The following is a 25,527-nucleotide window of genomic DNA, read 5'->3' as shown; positions in this document are numbered from 1 at the left end:
GCGAATCCGGAAGTTTGGCAAAGTTTACGTTCAGAGGAGGGTTGTTTTGCTAGCTAGCTTTTGGATGTAAATAATACCAATAATAATAATAATTATTATTATTATAATAACGGGATATAAAAATGTCAGGGTTTTTTTAAGCTTGTAATATATTTATGCATGATTTCTTCAGTCATGGAGACGTCCTTAAAAGGTCTGTGAACAGTGTGCACGTGAGCTGTGAATTTGTTTACGTTTACTTGTTTGGATTAATTTGTAAATTGAAATTTGTTTACATTGACATTTGTTTGTATGGAATTTGTAAACTAAACTTTGTTTAAACGGAATTGTAAGCAAACAGCAGGGGCAACAGTGAGCTATGTGCTAATGTTTAATGTTTAAAGGGTTTAGCTAGCGGCTCACTGATATGGAATGATAAGAGTCTCGCGCACGTAACGGTTTAGAATTCGAATTTAACATTAACTGAAATCTCTGACCAGTGTCTATGGTCAGAGAAACAATTGGTTAATTTCCTCTATCAGCACAACACGACATGTTTTATTCCTTATTTAAGGACACTGTTTACTGATGTCTTTCTGTGGTCATGTAGGAAAGGCCAAGCGGAGACACCTGAGTGAAGCCGAGTGCAGCGGGTTGACCCAAAGCCTGACCGGAAGCCCTGCAATCACACAGCCTTTCAGTGTCAACCTCCATTATAAAGACCCTAACAAAGGTCTTCATCCCAGGAGCCCAACTAAAAGGAAACGTCCAGGTACCATGTCACGCCACAAACACACACTACACTACGATATGAAGTGGGTTCTCATTCCTCTGTATTGTATGTATCTCCAGGTCCATGGTTCGAGATATAACAGTACACAGTATGGCTCACATTTTTTGTGTGTTGTAGTAAATACACAGCACAGAACATGCATGCATATTATTGTCCTGTTTGTCTGATTCCTTTGCATCATTTCCTTCATTTCATTTCATAATACAACTGTAAATATGAAAGGATAACTGTAAGTGGTTAAGGCTCTGGCTTGTCGAACAGAAGATTCAGGGTTCTACCAAGCTGCCACCGTCGGGCCCTTGAACAAGGCCCCCTAACCCACCCTGCTCCAGGGGCGCTGTATCATGGCTCTGACCACAACCCTCAAGGATGCGAAGAATGAATTTCACTGTGCAGTGATGTGTATATGATCAATAAATACAACTTAAATAAGTTAACCTGATAGACGAATTTTTAACCGTTGTCCCTGGTCATTTCTTACAGTGACCAAAATGCATAACTTTATACCAGGAACATCACCATGGCTGAACATTATAGAACAAAATAATCTCCCTAGAGGCCAATAATGAGACAAACGGGGAGGAAGAATATTTCTGTTGCTCCGGAAAGCACCGCATTGCTCCTGGCTCACAAGAAGACACGCGGGTTGAGAAATCATGAGCGGACGAGTGGAGTCAACGCATTTGACTGGTTTTGAATGGATGAGTGATTTTGTGTCCACTCCCACTCCCATTGTTACCGTCTTTAGCCTCATTGTTTTCTGTGTTTTCAATTTTATGAGCAAGACCGCATCCTTGCTCTGCCATGGCCTTGTAGACAGCTCAGATTCAGCATCAGGGAGAAAAAATAGCTGTTTACACAAATACAACATCATTGAAAAGGTCAGAATGCAGCAAAAAAATATCACAATACTGGTATTGGTATTTGTATAAGTCCAGCTGAAATGTGTGTTATAATCATCAAACCAGGTCAGAAGTAGTAAAGCACCTAGCTGTATCACGTGGACAAGGACAGAAGTGAGAAATATTTTAAAGACTGGAAATGCTAGACAGCGAGTAGACTGAGGTTCGGTCCTGATCTCTGAGCGTCTGGAGATTTGCATGTTCTCCACATGTCCATGAAAACAAAATCACGTGAGTGAGTTGCTTGGCTCTAAATTGCCTTTAGGTGTGTAAATATCTAAGGTGTGTAGGTATCTAAGACGGTCTCTTGTCCAGGGTCAACATGACCATGTTGATTGTGTTCTGTAATTTGCTGGAAATTACTGTATATTATCTGTATATTGACCTGATCTTGATTTAATACTCCTGCGCTTTGTTTTGACTTTAAAGTGGCAGATGGCCGACAACAGAGAGTCATTACAGGATTCTTTCCGTCTACCGGAGTCCTGAGCAGCAGCCCGCAAAAAGGCAACACGGTGAAGACGGAGACCGGACTGAACCATCACGTCGTCCTGAAAGAGGAGGAAGAGGACCGGCACGAGGTGATGGAGCTCATGGAAGGCATTACTGAAGAGATGTTTGTGGATGTTGAGGAGTTTGAGACAGACACGTGTTCAGTAAAGAAAGAGGAGAACGAACAAGAGGAGATGGGGGCAGGATGCAGCAGTTGGGCTTCTCCTCCATCCCGCTGTAGCTTTCCTAATGGACCCGTGAAAAAGAAGGAAGAAGACGACGAAGAGTATGATGTGCAAAGTCTCCCTGATGCACATTACGGGTTACTGGGACTGAATCAGATGCTGCTGGAGCCCCAGGGTCATATTCAGGACTTACCTGAAGAGGTACTGAGTGTTATTTTCGCTCAGCTCCCAGCCGATGATCTTTACCGCCACGTCAGTCTGGTGTGTCGGCGCTGGAGAGACATCGTCATGGACAGCCAGGTCTGTTTCCTTTACCTTGTATGTTACGTTTTTTTGAAGAATTATTAAGTGACCTCAGTTTGGACTGTCCTTTCTGCTCAAGTTTCTGCCATGGAAGAAGTTGTACTACAGATACCAGAAACATGAGGAGATGGCTGTGAGACAGCTGAACGTCCTCCTTGAAGACAACGCCATTGTCCGAAAGGATGATCTCTGTGTGCTGAACCTGGTGAGGTAAGGTCCAGGAGACACCCTGAAGGATATTTTTTTTATTAAGCAGCTTTCTTATAAAATCTGCTCTAATGAAAAGCTCAGGACTCCGTAAAGACCAGGAGAAAAGCTATTGATGTGGACCATGGGGTGGACAAGTCATAAACTTATTAGCTAACCAACCAGGCAAGTAGCTGCCCAGTCCCATGTATTTGTTGCCTGGAAAACTAATGCACATTCCTGCTTGTTCTGCATTCTAAAGAACACCAGCAACAATAAAGTCTTCTGTCATCCATACATGATAATTAATCCTCCTATAAGAATAGCTTTTAGCATCAGCCATATCGCATCCTTGCTGTTGAACCTACTCGTCCACTACGCAACTAAGAATAAAAAACTACTAGCCCATACATGACATCTTCTCGTCAACTAATCAGGTCCAGACTGCATTTCTACATCTGTCGATCATGTTGACTGTCATTTTTTTCTCAGAAGGACCCCTCTCTCATACATGAAATAAAGAGTTCAAGCGTAACTTCTGCCAGTTCTATAGACTGCCTTTTTCTCTGTTGGATCATGACGTAGTTCACACTTAGTTAAATTTTCCCCTTGCTCAGTCTTCCAACAAGTGAAGCAAATGTTGTTTTTTCGTAGCACTTAAGCACCTAAAAGTCCTTCCCCTGAGACACTGTAATGCTTTTCTGGTCCACTGGATCGTCTGGAGAGGACTGAAGAGGTGCTGGATGATGCAGGTTCAGTGGTTAACAGCACAGTCGGTTCACCTTCGATTGTTTTAAGTGTAAATGCAAAATACGTCACCGATTTCTCAAGGGTTATTCCGAGGGTTAATGATCTCAGGTTTTTTTTAAATAAGTGGAAGCCTTTCTTCAAAGGTAAACCCTCTTAAGTGAGGGTACATACTGTATTATAAGATTAATTCCACTCAGATATAGATATAAGTTTATTTCCAAAACCTGCTGTAAATTAATCCTGAAGACTAATGCAAATTTTTCACATTTATATAATTTTCAAAACTAGCTAATGGAGAGAGGATGGCTTAGTGGTGAACATATTTTCCACACACCTTCAAGGTTTGATTTCCACCTCGATCCTGCGTGCAGAGTTTGCATGTGTTCCCTGTATCTCAGAGGTTTCTTTCCTCAGTCCATAGACATGTGCTGTAGACTGACTGACATCTCTAAATTGTCCAGAGTGTGTGTGTATGTGCCCGGTGATGGGTTGGCACCCGGTTTAAGGTGTCCCATTCCATGTCCCCTGGGAAAGGCTCCACGTTCCCCATGACCCTGTGTAGGATAAGCAGATGGATGGATAGAAAACATGTAAAAACATAACTGAGTGCCAGTGAATACAGGTTACTGATGTTGGAATTGGCTAATATGTTAGAATTGTATTCCAGTGTACTAGTGGAAATGTAGTACACCACTGCAGCAGTTGAAACTGGGCAGCTGTTGTTGCAGGTACATGGCACAGTTTAAGCACAGCAGACGGGTGAACATGGAAGATGTTTTGCAGTGTGTGAAAAGCCATCGGCTCTATGCCCAGGCAGAGGCCTGCATCAAGCACAGGCTGCCTGACATAGAGACCATTGATGGGGTATGTAGAAATGAATTTTTTTGTGATTTCTTTGTGAGAGATAAGATAGTATTGCTAAACTTTGTGAAGAACAGAGCATGTTTTTAGAGTCAGGTTGATTAAACTGTTCATCTTTTTTATCTGACAGCAAACACATCAATCTTATACCACAACAATTTACCAACAGTTTTTTAATTTGATTGAAGAACATATACTTTTTATCTGTTTAAAGTTATGCTGAATGTTCTGGAACGAGTTAGTTCCTCTTATCACTTATCAGCTACAGTTCACAAGCTTATTATATTACTTTGTCTCTTCTACTATTATTAAGACTTAAAAATGCAATTTGTCACGTCATTCTCTGAGAAAAGACCCGTCTCAGATAACTTAAACTTACTGATTTGCCTATAATTGTTAGAAAACACTGATACTGGAGACTCTTCTTGTCAAGAATTTCACAAATATAAATAATAAAGTGACTGAGATTTGAGCCAATGCTGTTAAAGAGAATTAATCAACACTTCCTGACTTTCTGAGAATTCAGCATGGCTTTAATGTAAACTATATTATAGTTTTATATTGTTGATAAACAGAAAAATAATGATTTGAAATTGATGTGATGTAGGGACCAAACCCCTGGTCTGCCATGGCTCTGATGCTGATTCTCGCAGATGGAGTGAAGGATGTCCTGGACCTGGTGGCTCGTTTACGAACCTCTGGCTGTTTACTGACTCCAGACAGGATCTCAGAGTTCCTATGGGCTGTGGCTACACTTCTCTTCGCCATGAGGAACACTAACATTAACATCACTAACAGGTGAAAACAACTTAATAAAGTAAAGGCAAGAAAATGATGCTGGTGTGATTGATATTTCCTGTCACACCACCATGTGTGGATAGGATTGACAGAAAAAGGGTTGAAAACATTCTTTCTGTGTCTTCTGCCCCAATTAGGTGGCACTACAATATTTTTTATGTCTTGCATCTAATGGAGAATGCACCTCCACCTCTGAGTCATGATGACGGCAGGTACAGGGCCATTTTTCTGCTGTTTTAAACTGAGCATATTGGATATTGAGCACAAATATCAATTGTTGCTTCTGGTTTATTCACCTCACTCTCTCGGTGTTCAGAGAAAAGCAGATTTACATCACTCACGAGCAGCAGCAGATCCTCAATCACGACATTCAGAGACACCACATTGTCAAAATCATGGCTTTTGCTGGTAAGAGCCATTGAATTGAAATTATTTGCACCCTTACTCACCAGTTACTGCACACACGCTGTGTGAATGCCGTTAATTGTGCTGGTATTTTTATGTTACAGGTACTGGAAAGACGACGACTCTGGTGAAGTATGCAGAACAAAGGCCTCACTTGCGCTTCCTCTACATTTCCTTTAACAAGTCCGTGGCCATGCAGGCCAAACGCAGTTTTCCTTCTAATGTAGAATGCAGGACCATACACTCTATGGCCTACAAAGCTATTGGACACAGGTCAGTTTCTTAAATGTGTTTCAAACCATTTAGCCAGAAAGACCGTCTCATTTTGAAGTAATTATTTGCCAGTAAAGTTCTGAGTAAGAGTGATTATGAAAAGTGTTTTTTTTTTCTTTTCTTTTCTAGGTATAAAAATCTGAGTAAGCTGTGTAGTAATCTGAAACCGTTCACAGTGGCCTGGGTGCTTCCTAAGGGGCATGGTGGCTTTGTTAACGCCAAGGTCGTAACTGAAACCATCAACAACTACTGCTCCTCCACGGATGAGTGCATCGGCCCACAGCACGTCCCAGAACGCTACAAGAATACCAATGGGCTTGAGGAGTGCCCAAGTGAATCCAAAAAGAAGGTGTGCAGATATCCAGGTTATTCATTCATATAGACACGGACACGTACATCTTCCAAAATTGTTGTCCATAACATTGACATGAATGGGCATTGAGTAGTATTGATGCTTCACAGCTTCAGGGTCCTTGGTTTCCTTCATGTTCTCCAGCATCCTCCACCATCCTATAAACATGCTGGTTAGGTGGATTGTTTCCACTAAATTACCCCAAGGTGTGAAGGAGTGTGTGAATGTTTGTGCATATTGTGGCCTGCAATGGACCGGCATCCCATCCCTCCCATCCAGGGTATTCCCACCTCACGTTCAGGATCTAGATCCAGTATGAACCCTGACCAGGATTAAGCAGTTATTGAAAACGAATAGATAGGTGAACATGAACATGTGCATTAGGGGGCAGTGTTGTATGTACCAAGACAGAAGAAAGTCTTACACTACTGTCAATATCTTAAATGGCTCCATTTTTTTCAGTTTTTGCCTAGTTTAAGTAGACATCTCTTTTCCAATCCCATCACTCCCTGCTTAATCATACACTCTTTATTTAAAGCACAATACGCAATGCTAGATGTTTTTAATGGCTTCTCTGCAGGCCACTGTTTTACCCATAATCCCCTTCTCTGTGTCTTGATACAGCTACTTTCACACACCAACCTGCAAATTTAGCTCTGTGTGTGTCTCTTTCCAGGAGTTTGCACATGACGCACAAGACATTTGGATGAAAATGACTGAGCTGAGACCCACCAAGGAAGCAGCGTACCACATAACCCATGATGGTAGATTTAATAAAATCCTCACCTTAATTTGAGCAAAGATGAATATATGTTAAAGATGACCAAAAAGCGCTCACTTTGTGTCATTCCATCTAACCTTATGGAATTTTATTAGACCAGAGGCACACCCTTTTGCGGAAAAAAACCTGATCATAAATAGAACTGAGTTTTTGTTCATTAAATAATTAAATATTCTAATTGTTGGCCCATTGCTTACATATAATCTACACTTGTTTGTACAGGTTACCTCAAACTGTGGCAGCTGCAGAAGCCTGAACTCAAAGACTATGATTTGATTTTCATCGACGAAGCTCAGGATTGCACTCCAGGTACTTTCTGTGTTTTCAGACAGTTAGAGAGCGTTTACCCGAACCTTAAGCATTATGAGCTTTATCTATGTGTTTCTGCTTTTCTTCAGTCATCATGGACATCATGCTTTCTCAATCCTGTGGAAAGATCCTGGTTGGAGATCCCCATCAGCAGATATACACTTTCAGAGGAGCCATAAATGCATTACATATTGTTCGACACACACATCTTTACTACCTAACACAGGTACACACACACACAATTTTTTCCCTTTACTGTAGGCTTCAGTAGAATTGAACCTGTAATAATAAATCTATTCATCATTTGGATTATCGACCAAATTTTTCGTTCATGTCTTTAATCATGTTTGTTTCAGAGTTTTAGATTTGGCTCCGAGATCGCCTACGTTGGTGCGACCGTCCTAAATGTCTGCAAAAAGGTGAAAAAGATTTTGGTTGGTGGGCGTCAGGATGGTAGGTTTAACACACAGCATTACACAGTACACATGAGCAGTACTGTCCGAGTGTGTTAATTCCTCAGTGTTTCTCCAGGCATTGTGAGAGGTGAGGACAGTGAGACTCTGGACAACATAAGACAGGCTCGTACACAGGCTGGAGGAAAGGTGGCCATTTTGTGTCGCTGTAACGTAACCGTGTTCAGTGAAGCAGTGCGGCTCACCGATATTAACCCTAACTGCAAGATCCACATAGTCGGCGTGAGTTCTCATGATCTTGTCTTTATTTTTGTAGGATTTCTCACTGTTGTATGCACACATGGATAAAACTGTTGGTTAAAACCTGAGACAGTTTGAGGAGTAGGCCAAAATACTTCTCAACAGGTACAGAAGTCTCACTGAGAGTTACAGAAATCGCTTGATTGCAGTGATTGCCTCAAAAGGTTTATAAAACATTAAGCTAAGGGTTCCATCACTTTCATTCGTTTTTTTTTTTTTTTTTTTAAATGCTTCTGTTGAACCACAATTCAAAAGCAATGTCTCATTTTCATTAGTCAGTTTCCAGTAAATTTTTATTTATTACAGTAATCCCTCGCTACATCACGGTTCATCTTTTGCGGTCCCAGTATATCGCAGATTTTTATTTGGAACATAACTAATTTTTTTGCGGATTTTCCCGGTATATCGCGGTATCCGCAAACCTTATAGTGAATTGTTTTTATGTTGAAATAAGCTAATTTATTAATCAAAATATAATTATTAATTACAAAATATAAACTAATTAAAATAGAGTAAAATGCTAATAACATCAAATACTGTACAGGAAAGCGCGGTGCGGGGACGCTGAAAATCAAAATACAGTACGGCTGGAGGAACGAGTCTGGCCAATCGGAATGTCCCATTCATTTAATCACGGTTGTGATTGGCTGCTGGGAAGGGAAGCAGAATTCTCCAGCATCCCAGTTCTTCGCGTGTCACTGTCCTGAGTGTTTGGTTTTGTTCTGTGTACGCTGTATTTTTACGTTTTTTTTTTTGCAAGACCTATTACGTCGCCCAAACGCTCTGCACCTTCTAAGGCTTCTGGAAAGAAACACATACATACAGTACTCACTATAAATGTGATATTTCTACGAATTTACCCCAAAATTCATCCCATATATGCTTGCAAATATTTTCTGTGTGTGTTTAAAGAGTGTGGGAGGGACATTTACGGCTTAAACAATAAAATTTAGGGGTGGCATCTGTGTATCGCGGATTTTCGTTTATCACGGGCGGGTTTGGACCGTAACCCCCTTATGAACCGGGGATTCCTGTATTCATTTTGTCAGTTTCAAGTGATTTCAGTGACCATCATGGGTTTTTCTTTCTTTAATGACCAACAATTTTGTCCCTGTGTGTATATGTTTTGTTTTGGGTTTTTTTTTATGAGATTTTGTTGTTCTTGCTTTTTAGGGTGTTGAGAGTTTTGGTTTGAAGCAAATCCTGGATATCTGGATTCTGATGCAGCCAGAGGACAAACGTAGGAAAGGTGAGTCCTTTAGATCACAGTCATCAGGACTTCCATTTTTTTCTGTAAAAAGAAAGATGGTAGGTCAGGATTACTTGATGCTCGAGGAAATACTGTAGCAAAAAAATCCTAATGTTGAATTTACACCACATCCAGCTACAGTGTCATGTCCACACTTCAGAAATTCAGTTTTTGTATTTTTGAATAGAAACGTTATTGAATTCTTGTTAGAAACAATACAAAACCAAATATTCTTGTAAACATACAGTATTAGCAGAAATTCCTCCAGCTACCATACACTCCCAAATCCTGCTTGCAAAATCTTTGTGAATTTACTTTACATTACTTATTACTGGTTTATTATATGACCTCAGAGCATTAAAATGTGTCACAGCTGGGGAAAATGAGGAGTTGCTTGTGTGCTTTGTTTGCATGTTGCATGTTCATGAAGCTAAATTGTAGGTAGTTTTACTGATAGTTCATTAGAATGTTTAAACCTTTAAAAACAGATGCATGAAGCCACAGAACACAGGGAAAAATGTATAGGTTTTATAGAAGCACATGATTAGTTTGCCAACATTGCATTATGATCATACACACTGATCAGGCATAACAATATGACCTAATATTGTGTCGGTCCCCCTTTTTACCGACCCATCATGCACTGTGTATTCTGACACCTTTCTATCAGAACCAGCATTAACTTCTTCAGCAATTTGAGCAACAGTAGCTCGTCTGTTGGATCGGATCTCATGGGTCAGCCTTCACTCCCCACGTCCATCAATGAGCCTTGGCCACCCACGACCCTGTCACCGGTTCACCACTGTTCCTTCCTTGGACCACTTTTGATAGATACTGACCACTGCAGACCGGGAACACCCCACAAGAGCTGCAGTTTTGGAGATGCTCTGATCCAGTGGTCTAGCCATCACAATTTAGCCCTTCGTCAAACTCACTCTCATCCTTAAGCTTGTCCATTTTTCCTGCTTCTAACACATCAACTAAAAGGGCAAAGTTGCTCAGAATGTTATGGCTGATTTTGTATCATTTACATTTATGGCATTTGACAGATGTCCTTATCCAGTGCAACTTACTGAAGTGTTTTGAAATTTCCATTAATGAATACATCGATACTGGTTCATGTCACGGACTGAGAATCCATCTAAACACAATGCTGGGAGATCATATAGCAAGAAATGAGAATTTTCTCCTCTATTCCTCCTTATCTTCAGAAAGCTTGTGGATTAAGGATCCATTTATCAGGAGTTTCTGCAAAGAGAAGCTGGGTGGTTACGTAGGCCTGAAGAAGTATGCCACACACACGGAAGATCGTGAGCTGGAGGCCAAACTGTCAGTGGTGGAGAAATATAACAAGCGCATTCCAGAGCTGGTGGATCGGATCTATAACTGCGCTCAGAGCAAGCCGAACAGCGCAGGTTAGACACACCATCGGTTATCACTAACTGAGTAATAAGTGTGATTTCCACAAATAGTTTAGTGACAGTTGTTTGAATCTCATTAAATGCTTATAATACTTAAATGTTTTTTTAAACTGGTTTTACTTTTTACACCTATGTTATCAGGCAGATGTCTTTATCTTATCTTTGTTTTGCAGATTATATCCTAGGCACGGTGCATAAATCTAAGGGTCTGGAGTTTGACACGGTGGTGGTGATGGATGACTTTATAAAAGTGCCCTGCTCCAGACACAACCTGCAGAGAATGAACATTAACCCAGGTTCATACTGCTTTTTCATTTCTGCTCTGTGTGTGTGTGTGTGTTAGAAGTAATCGTTCAATAGATATGTGCAGTAAACCCTGTCTCTGTAGGTGTCAGAAGAGCTGATTCAGATGAGTGGAACCTGCTGTACGTGGCCGTGACTCGAGCTAAGAGAGCGCTGTACATCACCAAGAGCGTGAGCAACATCCTCACACTGGCAGGGGTGAGTAGTCCTTCCTTTATTTCACCTGGAAGGACAATAAAGACCATTAAACTTACAGTGGATGTGACTTAGTATATCAGGTCATTGTTGTACATATTTGAACTGCAAAATGCCATTGTGTAATTTGTATTTATTCACAAAAGAAAAACAGTTAACTCCATTAATCTCGGCACCCTTTAAGAAGTCTCCCCAGTCATTTAAGTGGAAAATTTGACATTTGGAAAACATTACATCTTTTGCTCATGTTTTAATGCATGTTTTGTGTTCTGTAGTTTCAGCAAAAGACATACCCACGACCTGAGCCAGACTTTTTGCAAATCTTAGTTTGCAATTTCCTCCACATTGCACATTTTGCACTTTATAACAATATAAAACAATATTATACTCATTTCATTCATATCACTGTATTTCATATGCTTTCAGTATTTCATACTTCGACTATTTATTTTCGCCAGTGTCATTCTCTACATTTCTTTATATTTTATTATATTAAATAAATTAATATTAAACAAACAAATATTAATTATATTTTATTTTATTATTCTATTTTTATCTTGTTGATTTTTCAACAATTTTTATTTTTCTATTTAATATAACAGACAATCATAAAAGCACTTCACTACCTGTCCTAATCAATTTCAATTCAATTTATTTGTATAGCGCTTTTAACAATAGACATTGTCTCAAAGCAGCTTTACAGAAGTATAGAAACATCATTAAAAAAAATGATTAAGTTACTATTTATCCGTAATGAGCAAGCCTGAGGGGACAATAACAAGGAAAAACTCCCTGGGATGATATGAGGAAGAAGCTTTAAGAGGAACCAGATTTAAAAGGGAACCTCGTCCTCATTTGGGTGACACTGGACAGTAAATAATGTAAATGTTGATAATCTACTTTCTACAATAGCAATAGGAACTAGTAGGTTAGTGTAGTTTCATTATAGAGTTCATTATAGACTAGGCACTAATTCCTTCCTGCCGAAAGCTGACTGATGCAACAGCAGTTCAGAGACACACTGATAGTCTCCATGTGGTTCTATTCACAGCAGTCCTCTGGGTCAGTATATTCTGATGTATGTTTTCATGTTTGTCTCTGGTTGTAGGAATACTTTCTGAGATTTGAGCTGACGAGTATGCTTTTAAATAAGGATCAGCATCGTCGATGCAGCACCAGAGAGTGTCCCAACCTCATCACTACGGGGTCACCGCTCAGCATGCACAGACTCCCTATCAGATACGTACGTCCCACACTCAGGATTCTGCATTGTGCACTGGGCTTCGTAACTACACATATAGCTGCTATAATCTGTGTGTGTGTGTGTGTGTGTGTGTTCCAGATGGACGCTGCAGAAGAAGGCGGTGTTCTCTGCGCTACATGTGTGGAACAGCGTGTAGGTCCTGCAGCCTATCTTCTTTCTCCACCTGAGACCATCAAGTTTATGCATTACACAGAGGAGCGACCTGATCTGCCTGTTAACATCGCCATGCTGCTGGCTCTGCTCTAACAGGACAAACACACCATTTTTGTACTGTGGATATGTAAATGGTATGTAGAGAGAGAGAGTGTGTGTGTGTGTGTGTGGACATGCAAGCACAGACTGTATCTTTAAATTTTCTTTTTGTGTGTGTGTGTGTGTTTCTGTGCCTAAACACTATGATCCACTTTGAGGCAGCTGGCATTTTTACATATCATATAGTATTTTATTTTCCAGTCAGTGCTTGTTATAAAACTTACGAAGCTGTGCTTGCAGTAATCAGTGGCGTCACATGTCTAGTGAGATACATTTAACAACCATATTGTTTTATACTAAATTCAAAGCCCAAAGTGAAGTGCACACTTGTTTGTGAAGTGGTTTGATTTTAGAAAAACAAGAAATTTTATTCATACCAACAAGATGCACTATATTACCAAAGATTTTGGGACACCCCTCCGGAGACTGTGAGCCAGGCCAAAACTGGGATGTCTGCCTTTACATGCACATGAATGTAGTTCATGGAATGAATGGAGTTGTCCCACCCTTTGCAGCTTTAACAGCTTCAACTCTTCTGGGAAGACTTTCCACAAGGTTTAGGAGTGTGTTTATGGGAATTTTTGACCATTCCTCTAGAAGCGCATTTGTGAGGTCAGGCACTGATGTTAGACGAGAAGGTCTGTCTCTCAGTCACGGCTCTAATTCATCCCAAAGATGTTCTATCGGGTTGAGGTCAGGACTCTGTGAAGTTCCTCCACACCAAACTCACTCATCCATGTCTTTATGGACCTTGCTTTGTGCGCTGGTGTGCAGTCATGTTGGAACAAGAAGGGGTCATCCCCAAACTGTTCCCACAAAGTTGGGAGCATGAAATTGTCCAAAATGTCTTGGTATGCTGAAACATTGAGTTCCTTTCACTGGAACTAAGGGGCCGAGCCCAACCCCTGAAAAACAACACCTGAATTCAATGATTTGGAGGGGTGTCCCAAAACTTTTGGCAATATAGTGTATTTTGTGGAAAATATTAAAAAACAGATAAAAAAATAAATTCTTTTGCACCATTGAAAACTAAAGTATCAATAAAATCCAAAACCAATGGAGATTCTAAACTCATGCAAATGATGGTATAGTGAAGATATAAAGACAGGTACTTGGTAGAATCTAATGAGTGCAATACTTTTACTATTCTGTTTTTCTTTTCTCTCTTTAATTGTACTGCAGGAGTGCTGGAGGTTTCCTGGAGCAGGACGCTGCCAGTGCATTGTTTCCTGTCTCACATTGTTGTAATCTTCATGTGCAAAGTTTCAGGATTATGCCACTGAATAGAATTTTGTTTCACACTCCTCCTTTATCATTTTTACTGTATAGGAAGCTCTGATGTGTGTCCTCCAGAGGAACAGATAAAATAGTTTTCTAATAATAAGGTGAGATCTTTTCAATTCGGACTTGCTCATATTGTTGATGTGCCAATGGACCTGAATGTCATATTAATTTTTTACAGCCTTTTGCACTATACACTTTGTACAGTGTGTATATTCATATTATCAGAGTTTTTTATGTTTTTTAATCTGTTCAGTGTATATAAAGAATGGCACATTGTACTTAAAAACACCCATGTCTGTAAAATATCTTGTCATGAAGATGTGTGTTGATTTACATGAAGAACTTCTTTTGGAAACTAAGAAACTTTTATAATCAGGAATGCATTTCAAATCTAAAAAAGAGTTTTTTATTTGCCTGTTGCTTTTATTTAAAGCATCTTACAAGTGAGAAGTTGGAGGAGGTGTAAGGGTTCTCACCCCTTATTGGCAGCTTGGAGGTGCAGGAATTCATATATGCATCCTTCCAATAAGTAACGTGTGATGCCACTTTGAGAGCAACTGATCCTAATGCAGGTGTGTAAAGATCATGCCCTTTATCTGTTGTGGATTAAAGGACTAAATATTGTCTTTACATTCCACAGTGGGTTTTTTTTTTTGTTTGTTTCTTTTTAGTTGATTTTTAGGGTTGTGGAGACTTAAAATCACTTAATAGACACCACCTCTGACAGAAATAACGGTACAGAAAGTCATTGTTGAACACTGAAATAGCCCAGCATTAAAGAAAGCTGATCTCTCGCTACATGAGCTAGAAGTGACCATCACTGCCCTCAACAAGAGAGCTGACTCCCTTGAAGAAATAATCCAAACACCACTGAAGAGTTGAAATCATCCCTCCTCTTTGTCAACGCAGAAATTGTGGATTAGCAGAAATCTAAAGTCGAACTAACAGCCAAAGTTGCTAAACAAGGAAGCGCTGTATCTCAGTAGGAAAACAGAATCGGTGATTCCCATACAGTCAGTGAACTATGGAATTGTAACAAATTTATTATCAGACCTGAGTCATACAGGAAGTGAATTTGGTGCTGAATCAAATGCAGCAGGTACTGTATCGAATGCAGCAGATACTGGATCAGGTGCAGCTGGTGTTAAATCAAATGCAGCAGTTACTGAATCAAATGCAGCAGTTACTGACTCAGATGCAGCAGGTACTGGATCAGGTGCAGCAGGTGTTAAATGCAGCAGTTACTGAATCAAATGCAGCAAATACTGAATCAAATGCAGCAAATACTGGATCAGATGCAGCAGGTACTGGATCAGATGCAGCAGGTACTGGATCAGATGCAGCAGATACTGAATCAAATGCAGCAGATACTGGATCAGATGCAGCAAGTGTTAAATCAAATGCAGCAGGTACTGAATCAAATGCAGCAGATACTGGATCAGATGCAGCAGGTAATGAATCAAATGCAGCAGATACTGGATCAGAGGCAGCAGGTGTTAAATCAAATGCAGCAGGTACTGTATCAGATGCAGCAGATACTGGATCAGATGCAGCAGGTACTGAATCGAATGCAGCAGGTACTGTATCAAATGCAGCAGATACTGGATCAGATGCAGCAGATACTGGATCAGATGCAGCAGGTGTTAAATCAAATGCAGCAGGTACTGAATCAAATGCAGCAGATACTGGATCAGATGCAGCAGGTGTTAAATCAAATGCAGCAGGTACTGTATCAAATAAAGCAGATACTGAATCAAATGCAGCAAGTGTTAAATCAAATGCAGCAGGTACTGAATCAAATGCAGCAGATACTGGATCAGATGTAGCAGATACTGGATCAGATGCAGCAGGTGTTAAATCAAATGCAGCAGATACTGGATCAGATGCAGCAGGTACTGAATCAAATGCAGCAGGTAATGACTCAAATGCAGCAGGTGTTAAATCAAATGCAGCAGGTACTGAATCAAATGCAGCAAATACTGAATAGAATGCAGCAGGTAATGACTCAAATGCAGCAGATACTGGATCAGATGCAGCAGGTGTTAAATCAAATGCAGCAGTTACTGAATCAAATGCAGCAAATACTGAATCAGATGCAGCAGGTACTGGATCAGATGCAGCAGGTACTGGATCAGATGCAGCAGGTACTGTATCAAATGCAGCAGATACTGGATCAGATGCAGCAAGTGTTAAATCAAATGCAGTAGGTACTGAATCAAATGCAGCAGATACTGGATCAGATGCAGCAGGTAATGAATCAAATGCAGCAGATACTGGATCAGATGCAGCAGGTGTTAAATCAAATGCAGCAGGTACTGTATCAAATGCAGCAAATACTGAATCAGATGCAGCAGATACTGAATCAAATGCAGCAGATACTGGATCAGATGCAGCAGGTACTGAATCGAATGCAGCAGGTACTGTATCAAATGCAGCAGATACTGGATCAGATGCAGCAAGTGTTAAATCAAATGCAGCAGGTACTGAATCAAATGCAGCAGATACTGGATCAGATGCAGCAGATACTGAATCAAATGCAGCAGATACTGGATCAAATGCAGCAGGTACTGAATCAAATGCAGCAGATACTGGATCAGATGCAGCAGATACTGAATCAAATGCAGCAGGTGTTAAATCAAATGCAGCAGGTACTGAATCAAATGCAGCAGATACTGGATCAGATGCAGCAGATACTGAATCAAATGCAGCAGATACTGGATCAAATGCAGCAGGTACTGAATCAAATGCAGCAGATACTGGATCAGATGCAGCAGATACTGAATCAAATGCAGCAGATACTGGATCAAATGCAGCAGGTACTGAATCAAATGCAGCAAATACTGAATCGAATGCAGCAGGTAATGACTCAAATGCAGCAGATACTGGATCAGATGCAGCAGGTGTTAAATCAAATGCAGCAGATACTGAATCAAATGCAGCAAATACTGAATCAGATGCAGCAGGTACTGGATCAGATGCAGCAGGTACTGTATCAAATGCAGCAGATACTGGATCAGATGCAGCAAGTGTTAAATCAAATGCAGCAGATACTGGATCAGATGCAGCAGGTAATGAATCAAATGCAGCAGATACTGGATCAGATGCAGCAGGTGTTAAATGCAGCAGGTACTGTATCAAATGCAGCAAATACTGAATCAGATGCAGCAGATACTGGATCAGATGCAGCAGGTACTGAATCGAATGCAGCAGGTACTGTATCAAATGCAGCAGATACTGAATCAAATGCAGCAGATACTGGATCAGATGCAGCAAGTGTTAAATCAAATGCAGCAGGTACTGAATCAAATGCAGCAGATACTGGATCAGATGCAGCAGATACTGAATCAAATGCAGCAGATACTGGATCAGATGCAGCAGATACTGAATCAAATGCAGCAGATACTGGATCAGATGCAGCAGATACTGAATCAAATGCAGCAGATACTGGATCAGATGCAGCAGGTGTTAAATCAAATGCAGCAGGTACTGTATCAAATAAAGCAGATACTGAATCAAATGCAGCAGATACTGGATCAGATGCAGCAAGTGTTAAATCAAATGCAGCAGGTACTGAATCAAATGCAGCAGATACTGGATCAGATGCAGCAGGTGTTAAATCAAATGCAGCAGGTACTGAATCAAATGCAGCAAATACTGAATCGAATGCAGCAGGTAATGACTCAAATGCAGCAGATACTGGATCAGATGCAGCAGGTGTTAAATCAAATGTAGCAGGTACTGAATCAAATGCAGCAAATACTGAATCGAATGCAGCAGGTAATGACTCAAATGCAGCAGATACTGGATCAGATGCAGCAGGTGTTAAATCAAATGTAGCGGGTACTGTATCAAATGCAGCAAATACGGAATCAGATGCAGCAGATACTGGATCAGATGCAGCAGGTACTGAATCGAATGCAGCAAATACTGAATCGAATGCAGCAGGTACTGAATCAAATGCAGCAAATACTAAATCAAATGCAGCAGGTAATGAATCAAATGCAGCAGGTACTGAATCAAATGCAGCAGATACTAATACAGTGGGTAGGTACTGTTACAGTACATGATTTCAAATGCACACAGGTACCATTCATACGGAAATGTGGGCATGTGGGCGAAGCTTTAAGACACAATTCGTCCAACACATCATCCATCATCACAGAAATGCAGTAACACTGCTCTTTAAATTGACTTTAAACCATGATTCAGTGTCTGGAAATTAACTGACAGGCAAATCCAAATGTAAACAACCAATTTCACACTCCAAAAATCTACTGAAATCATTATGGCTGTTATGTCATGCCATGTTGTTAGTTTACTGTATGTTAAGTAAAAAAAGACAATTTCCTCCAACAATAAGTGGTATAAAACCCGAGAAATACGCCCACCCTACTCTCTGAAACTTGAATTGAGGATTATTCATCCATTTATTAATGTCAGCTAGGCTATTTATACATTCTAAACAGATTTGTAGCTCAAAATGTGGAATTCTTGGCCAAAATTATCTTGGCTCATACTGTTAAGGTCTGAAATAGGAAGAGTATATAAGGGTTCAAGAAAGATTTGGGATTGTAACTCTGCCTCGCATCCTATAACAGCAGGCCCTTAAGTGATTTATTCCATATTAATACATGTTAAACATGACCAAAACACTATTCCAATAGTAACATTAGTGTGTTGTTCACGTTAACAAAAGCAATACTTAATGTCAATTAACGCATTTTTACTGTAAAGCATTAACCACAATAGTTACTTAATGATTTATTCATGTACAGTCTACAAAATTTAATTCCTTTTGTGTGTTTTCTACTGCAACTCAATTTAATTACGGAAAGCACAATGTGATATATTAATGGTGGCTCAAGTGGTTAAGGCTGTGGGTTGTTAATTGGAGGACCAGGGTTCGAGCCCTAGCACCACCAAGCTCCACTGCAAGGCCCTTAACCCTCCCTGCTCCAGGGGTGCTGTATCATATCTACCCCTGTGCACTGACCCCAATTTCCTCAGCTGGGATATGTGAATTCTTTCAGTTCTAGCCTGAAGAAACGGTTTATTACGAGCCTGCCACTTACATACCTGGCAACATCTTTGCCCGTCAACCACTACCCCGTCTACCACCGTGTCTACTACCCGGTCCAACCACCCTACCTCTACCACCAACCCTCAGTGGCAGAAGCTGTTGAAGATGAATGTTTTTTCCCAGCTTCAATACCACCAGCCAGTTCTGGCAGAACCTACGTTTGTTCCTGAACCAGTGCCTGAGCCCGACTTGGTGCCTGTGCCCAAACCAGTGCCTGACCCCGACTTGGTGCCTGTGCCCCAGCCTGTGCCTGAATCGGTGCCTGTGCCTGAACTGGTGCCTGTGCCTGAACTGGTGCCTGTGCCAAAAAAAAGATGTGACAAAAAGATGATGATCTGGGAGCAGAAGGAGAAGGAAATTAGAGAGAAGAAGATCCGGAAGGTGGTAGAGGCTGTTGAAGACCAGTGCTTTTTCCCCATCTCCCCAGCTTTAATACCACCAGCCAATTATGGCAGAACCTATGTTTGTTCCCGAACTGGTGCCTACTCCAGAACCGGTCTCTGTGCCCAAACTATTGCCTGCTCCCAAACCGGTCTCTGTGCCCAAACTATTGCCTGCTCCCGAACCGGTCTCTGTGCCCGAAATGGTGCCTGCTCCCGAACCGGTCTCTGTGCCCGAAATGGTGCCTGCTCCCAAACCAGTCTCTGTGCCCGAACTTGTGCCTGCGCCCGAACCGGTGCCTGTGCCCGAACCGATCTCTGTGCCCAAACCAGTGCCTGCGATTGAGAAGGTCCTTCAAAATAGGGAAAGAGTTGAAAAGCTCTTGTACCAAAAGAAGCCAAACCTAAGGCAGATTTTAGAGGAAGATAGAGAGAAGAAGAAGATGGAGGTGGTCCTCAAGCAGAAACAGGAAAAGACAGAACAAGGTGGGTAAGTAATGGAGAAGAAGGACAGGATTGAGGAGATCCTTCAAAAGGTGAAAAACGTTCAAAAGCTCTTGGACAAAAAGAAGATTATCCTGGAGCAGAAGGAGAAAAAAATTAGGGAGAAGAAGATCCTGAAGGTGGTAGAGGCTGTTGAAGATGACTGTTTTTTCCCGTCTCCCCAGCTTCAATACCACCAGCCAATTCTGGCAGAATCTATGTTTGTTCCCAAACTGCCCGAACTCGTGCCTGCTCCCGAACTGGTGCCCAAACCGGTCTCTGTGCCAGAACCAGTGCCTGCACCCAAACCGGTCTCTGTGCCCGAACCAGTGCCTGTGCCCAAACCCGTGCCTGTGCCCAAACGGGTCTCTGTGCCCGAACCAGTGCCTGTGCCCAAAGCCGTGCCTGCAATTTAGGAGGTCCTTCCTAATAGGGAAAGAGTTAAAAAGCTCTTGCACCAAAAGAAGCTGATCCTAAGGCAGATTTTGGAGATAGAGAGTGAGAAGAAGAAGAAGATGGAGGTGGTCCTGGAGCAGAAGGAGGAAAAGACAGAACAAGTTGGGGAAGTATTGGAGAAGAAGGACAGGATTGAGGAGATCCTTCAAAAGAAGGAAAAAGTTCCTTGCTCTTCAAAAGAAGGAAAAAGCTCTTGGACAAAAAGAAAAGTTGTTCTTTAATTAAAACAACCCCCATAATTACACCATTGTCAATCCTTAATCATCACCAATAACATAACCAATCATCACCAATAAGATTTATTTTACTTTTTATTTAAGTGGGTTTGTTTAAATGTTTCCCGCCCATATTTACAAAGCCACACCCCCAGGATCTCAGGTGACCCTTGTGTAAAAATAACATTTTAAAATCAGGACAAAACCCAAACCACTTCATATTCAGTATCTATGCTCCCTGCACAGGGTAAGTTAATGACACTGTAGAAGATATTTAGTGAACTTTCCAGCTAATGAGTTTTATCTTGGTGTTTTGGTTTGAACTCAGCATTGTCCTCACTTTCACTAAGATGAAATTATTGGCACCCTTTGGTCGTTTTTGTTGACTAACTTGCTATTATGTAACATTATGTTGTGTGCTCAATAGTTCTTCCTTTGAGCGACAAGAGCAACATCACAACATGTAGAAATGACTTTTAATCTAAAAAATAAATTAAAACATTCATACAGTAAAGCTGGAATCAGTTTGTCCACATTTCCTCTATCCATTCAGTTACAGCACCATTGTGTTTTATTTTTCATCGACTGGTCATTTTAGATTATAAAAAACCAGTGGCATAAAAAATACTACATCAGCAGGAAAGAATCACCAGAGAGAAATCAATTACAAGTCAAATTAAAGCAGCAAGCAGCATTTTTTAAGTTTTCAAGCACCCAGATTCTGCATGTCGTACATTTACAGACTGTTTGGAGTGTTCAAAATTCTTTTGATAAATGCTGTGAGGTTTACTCTGAAGATGACGTGCCAGATTTGCTGACCAAGAAAATTAGAGGAGTAAAGTTTCCGAGAAAATCCAAGATAGCGGAAAATCTATTCAGCCAAAAATGGCTGGCTTTTACATGTTGGATACACAGTTCAAAAGTTATAACCATAAATGGTCATATTGGGTCAAATTTGACCCCATGGTGGACCCCATTTCACACCTAGGCCTTCACTGGTGTCCTTCCTGAATTAATGCACCTCTATACCATCATTATGATGCCACCATGGACGTCGCTAGGCCATTTTCTACTTATTTTCTCCTAAAATTCTGCGATTCTCCATAAACTGTACACAAATTGGTGATCTCCTCAGTCCCCTTTAAATTTCATGTGAAAACAGCGGCAGACTTCGCCTCTTCCCCGTCTTTCAGTGCGTTCTTCAATCCGCAGACCGCTGAGTCGCAGAGCAAGGATCAGAGGACAAGTGTGTGTGTGTGTGTGTGTGTGTTTGTGTGTGTAATCAGAAAGACTCGTATTTGGCTTGTTCAGTACTCAAATGTTATACACATCTATGCAGTACAGTGGAATGCTGCAATGAGTTTACCATCCTACCCTGTTAGTCAAATATTTATTTAATTTAATTAATTTATTTATTTTTTACTATTATACCCTCATTGGGCACTGCGCCCCCTTAAATAAAAATTCTAGAATCGCCCCTGGACGCCACGGCAATTGATACTAATCCCCCGTTAAATAGCAAAGTAAAAAAGAAATTAGTCTACAGTATTTCACACCTCACAAGGAATAGTCAATTTTATTACGGTTACTCTTCTCAAAAAACACATTCTTGATGCCGTATGCAGCAAACTGCAATCTCCGGAGGACGCAGCATCCGAAATGAGACACAGCGAATATAGACACAATGTATATGGGCGGTTCGCTGCCTCTGACTACTCCAATTATCCAATCAAAGGACGGGAAATTGCTGACGTAATCGTATGCCTGCTAGATGGCCCCAGTGACGCCAACTCGAAATCTGATTGGTTATTGTACAGTTTATTTTAAGCTACAGGCGCCTGCACTACTGATTCTGAAGGCCTTAAGGTAGATTTTCATTCTGGTGACACATGATGTCAGCCACTGGCTGAAATATGATTGGATAAATACTCTTATAAATATACACTACTGGAAGTAGCGCAACCGGGAGAAAAGCTATGAAATGTAGAGAATAGACTATTGGGAATAATTTAATACACATTCATAGAAAAATATATTAAATATATTAAAATGCAAGTCAGTGATTCAGATCACTGCTGTTTAGGCCAGCAGAGAAGGCCTTGCTGACCGTGACAGCCCACCACTGACTCCACTAGATCCCTGAAGGTGTGCTGTGGTATCTGGCACCAAGATGTTATCACCAGATCCTTTAAGTCCTGTAAGGACTTAAGGACTCACATCCCACAGATGCTCGATTGGATTGAAATCTGTGGAATTTGAAGGCCAAGTCAGCATCTCAAGCTTGTTGATGTGCTCATCAAACCATTCATCTCACCTGCTCAGAATGTTATGCCTTATCAGTATAGGTCTTAAAGCCCAACGCAAAAGATTCAACGATTCCATATTATTGTTGCAAATGGTTGATAACTCTAACAATGCAGCATGACAAAACCAAAAAAGACGAACATTAATGAACGAAATTAACTCTACAACACGTAAAACTAAATTTATTTTAGTATTATTTTAATTAACTTATTTATAACCGTATATATTTTGAAACATTCCCTTTAAATTTTTTACCAAGTAAACTGAACATTCCCTTTAAATGATGAAACATTCCCTTTAAATTTTTACCAAGTAAACTGAACATTCCCTTTAAATGATGAAACATTCCCTTTAAATTTTTACCAAGTAAACTGAACATTCCCTTTAAATGATGAAACATTCCCTTTAAATTTTTACCAAGTAAACTGAACATTCCCTTTAAATGATGAAACATTCCCTTTAAATTTTTAACCAAGTAAACTGAACATCCCCTTTAAATGATGCGAACTACAAAGATCGCTAAATAGCTGTCTGAGCTCGTTGGGGAATATCATTGCACGTCTTAGAATAGTCTTTTCGGAACATAATGTTACATTTTGTAAAAACTTTTTGTAATCTATTTAGGTTATTTTCGGTAATAAAGCTAAAAGAAAACTTACCTGAACCAGAGAATATCCAGCTTCTGCCACAGCTCAGTTAATGAGGGGAAACAGACTGCGCATGCGCAATGACAACATTAAGTTTCAAAACATTAAGTTTCCTCAAATTACTTGTTTATTTGCAGTGGGCAAAACAGTAGTAAATATTTTATAAGTAAATTAATTATAATGATTAATTATACAAAATCCTGCTAGTTTGCGTAAAGCATGCCAGTATTTCTAGTGTAGATAGGAACATATAGGCTCTGTTCCAGTTTCCTAAGAACATTAATCACTACATGTACTGTAACCAATAATATACAGTCATAAATGTTCGACTACGTTTAGTCTCGCTTGAACAAGACCGGACACAACTGTATGGGAAAAAAAAAATCACTAACAGCTGGAATGAGTTTGTAGCACGCGCTTCATACAGCTGAGTGTCTATAAAGGCGCGGGTACAGGGCAGAACACGTCTCCTGGGGTGAGTATGAGAAAGAGGCATAATTCATAAAAATAACAATAATAATAATAACAAAAGGAGGTTATTAAAGTTAATAACGCACAGCGGTTAATAATCAGTCCTGACTGATGCCGATATTAGCGGCTCTAAGGCGGATTCATTCCGCTTTCTATAAAATGAGTAGTAATAAAAAAAAGGTTGCCAAATCCTCAGGAAAAACTTTGATGAATTGATGAAGCTTGACATCTCGGACTGCTCATTACTTCCGTAGAAAAGCCTGGGATTGAACAAAGAGAGTTACATTTGTTTGCTGAAGTCGGAAATTTCATACTTGTGTACTCGATAGTAAAGTAGTAGATGAGAGTACAGAGAGCGGTCCAGACTTAGAAAGCTCCTACTAGTCTACTTAGTGCGCTAGTGTGAGGTTTGGGATGTGGCCGAAGTCTGAAGAAGAACAAGAAAAAAAGGTTGCTGCTCAGAAATCGGTGTAAAACAAACTAAAGGAGCGAGAAATTTACGTTTAGGGGTGTGTAAGTCAATCCTACAGAGATATAACCTGAAATAATTATGTTATACCTGAAATAATATATTAATGTATTAATCAGCTGCACCAATGTGTTTAAAAAATATTTTTAAAAAAGATTGCATTCAATTCATTTAATCCTGGTTTTGTTTTTTAGAGTAAAATTTACTAACTTGAATACTGTTACAACATCCAACCATTTTAGTCACAGTATTCCCTGTTGAAAGATACAGCTTGGCCTAAAGATGTACCACCGACCTAAGCATTGTTGCAGACCATGCACACCCTTTCACGGAAACAGTATTCCCTGATGGCTGTGACCTCTTTCAGCAGGATAATGCACTGTGCCACAAAGCAAAAATGGTTTAGGAATAGTTTGATGAGAACAACAACGAGTTTGAGGTGTTGACTTGGCCTCCAAATTCCCCAGATCTCAATCCAATCCAGCATCTGTGGGATGTGCTGGACAAACAAGTCTGATCCATGGAGGCCCCACCTCGCAACTTACATGACTTAAAGGATCTGCTGATAACATCTTGGTGCCAGATACCACAGCACACCTTCATGGATCTAGTGGTGTCCATGCCTCATCGGGTCAGGGCTGTTTTGGCAGCAAAAGAGGGACCAACACAAAAGTATTAGGCAGGTGGTCATAATGTTATGCCTGACCACTGTATATATAATTTAACTTTTTATTTTTTGTGTGTGTTGTGTCTTGTAACTGTCTAAACTGATTTAAGACAGAAATTTCTCTCATGGGATCAATAAAGTCTATCTATCTATCTATCTATCTATCTATCTATCTATCTATCTATCTATCTATCTATCTATTTATCTATCTATCTGTCCGTCTGCCTATCTATCTATCTATCTATCTATCTATCTATCTATCTATCTATCTATCTATCTATCTATCTATCTGTCTGTCTGTCTGC

At 40.3% G+C, this 25,527-nt stretch overlaps 3 protein-coding genes and 1 pseudogene across 4 annotated transcripts in view; 3 read left to right on the top strand and 1 right to left on the bottom strand.

Moving 5' to 3' along the window:
• fbxo18 (F-box DNA helicase 1) lies at positions 1 to 14,676 on the top strand. The gene is made up of 22 exons (XM_058416681.1): positions 1 to 193; positions 590 to 751; positions 2,104 to 2,651; positions 2,734 to 2,864; positions 4,319 to 4,454; positions 5,059 to 5,249; positions 5,387 to 5,461; positions 5,566 to 5,657; positions 5,759 to 5,927; positions 6,057 to 6,276; positions 6,956 to 7,043; positions 7,283 to 7,369; positions 7,459 to 7,595; positions 7,726 to 7,822; positions 7,901 to 8,064; positions 9,256 to 9,331; positions 10,543 to 10,746; positions 10,926 to 11,048; positions 11,141 to 11,253; positions 12,359 to 12,493; positions 12,593 to 12,801; positions 13,949 to 14,676. The coding sequence occupies exons 1-21, from the start codon at positions 160 to 162 to the stop codon at positions 12,758 to 12,760; spliced, it is 3,150 nt and encodes a 1,049-aa protein (XP_058272664.1). The 5' UTR covers positions 1 to 159; the 3' UTR covers positions 12,761 to 12,801; positions 13,949 to 14,676.
• LOC131369827 (E3 ubiquitin-protein ligase RNF12-B-like) lies at positions 14,483 to 21,213 on the top strand. Of its 2 annotated transcripts, none has more exons than XM_058416685.1 (2): positions 14,483 to 14,622; positions 19,081 to 21,213. In XM_058416685.1, exon 2 carries the CDS (start codon positions 19,236 to 19,238, stop codon positions 19,854 to 19,856), a length of 621 nt encoding a protein of 206 aa, XP_058272668.1. In that variant the 5' UTR covers positions 14,483 to 14,622; positions 19,081 to 19,235; the 3' UTR covers positions 19,857 to 21,213. Both variants share the same exon structure in this region, with proteins under 2 accessions (XP_058272668.1, XP_058272669.1).
• On the bottom strand, positions 16,111 to 18,140 carry LOC131370487 (dynein heavy chain-like; annotated as a pseudogene).
• A 2,680-nt stretch (positions 21,214 to 23,893) lies between the features above and the next one.
• Positions 23,894 to 25,527, top strand: part of glt8d2 (glycosyltransferase 8 domain containing 2) — a 13,086-nt gene continuing 11,452 nt past the window's right edge. Inside the window, exon 1 of the mRNA XM_058416683.1 lies at positions 23,894 to 24,090. The gene's annotated coding sequence lies outside the window, so the exon portion shown is untranslated. The remainder of the gene's footprint in view (positions 24,091 to 25,527) is intronic.

Source organism: Hemibagrus wyckioides, linkage group LG19 (genome assembly GCF_019097595.1).
Source record: "Hemibagrus wyckioides isolate EC202008001 linkage group LG19, SWU_Hwy_1.0, whole genome shotgun sequence".
NCBI lineage: Eukaryota > Metazoa > Chordata > Actinopteri > Siluriformes > Bagridae > Hemibagrus > Hemibagrus wyckioides.
The sequence above is the reverse complement of the archived record's forward strand: the minus strand, read 5'-3'. Positions and strand labels throughout refer to the sequence as shown.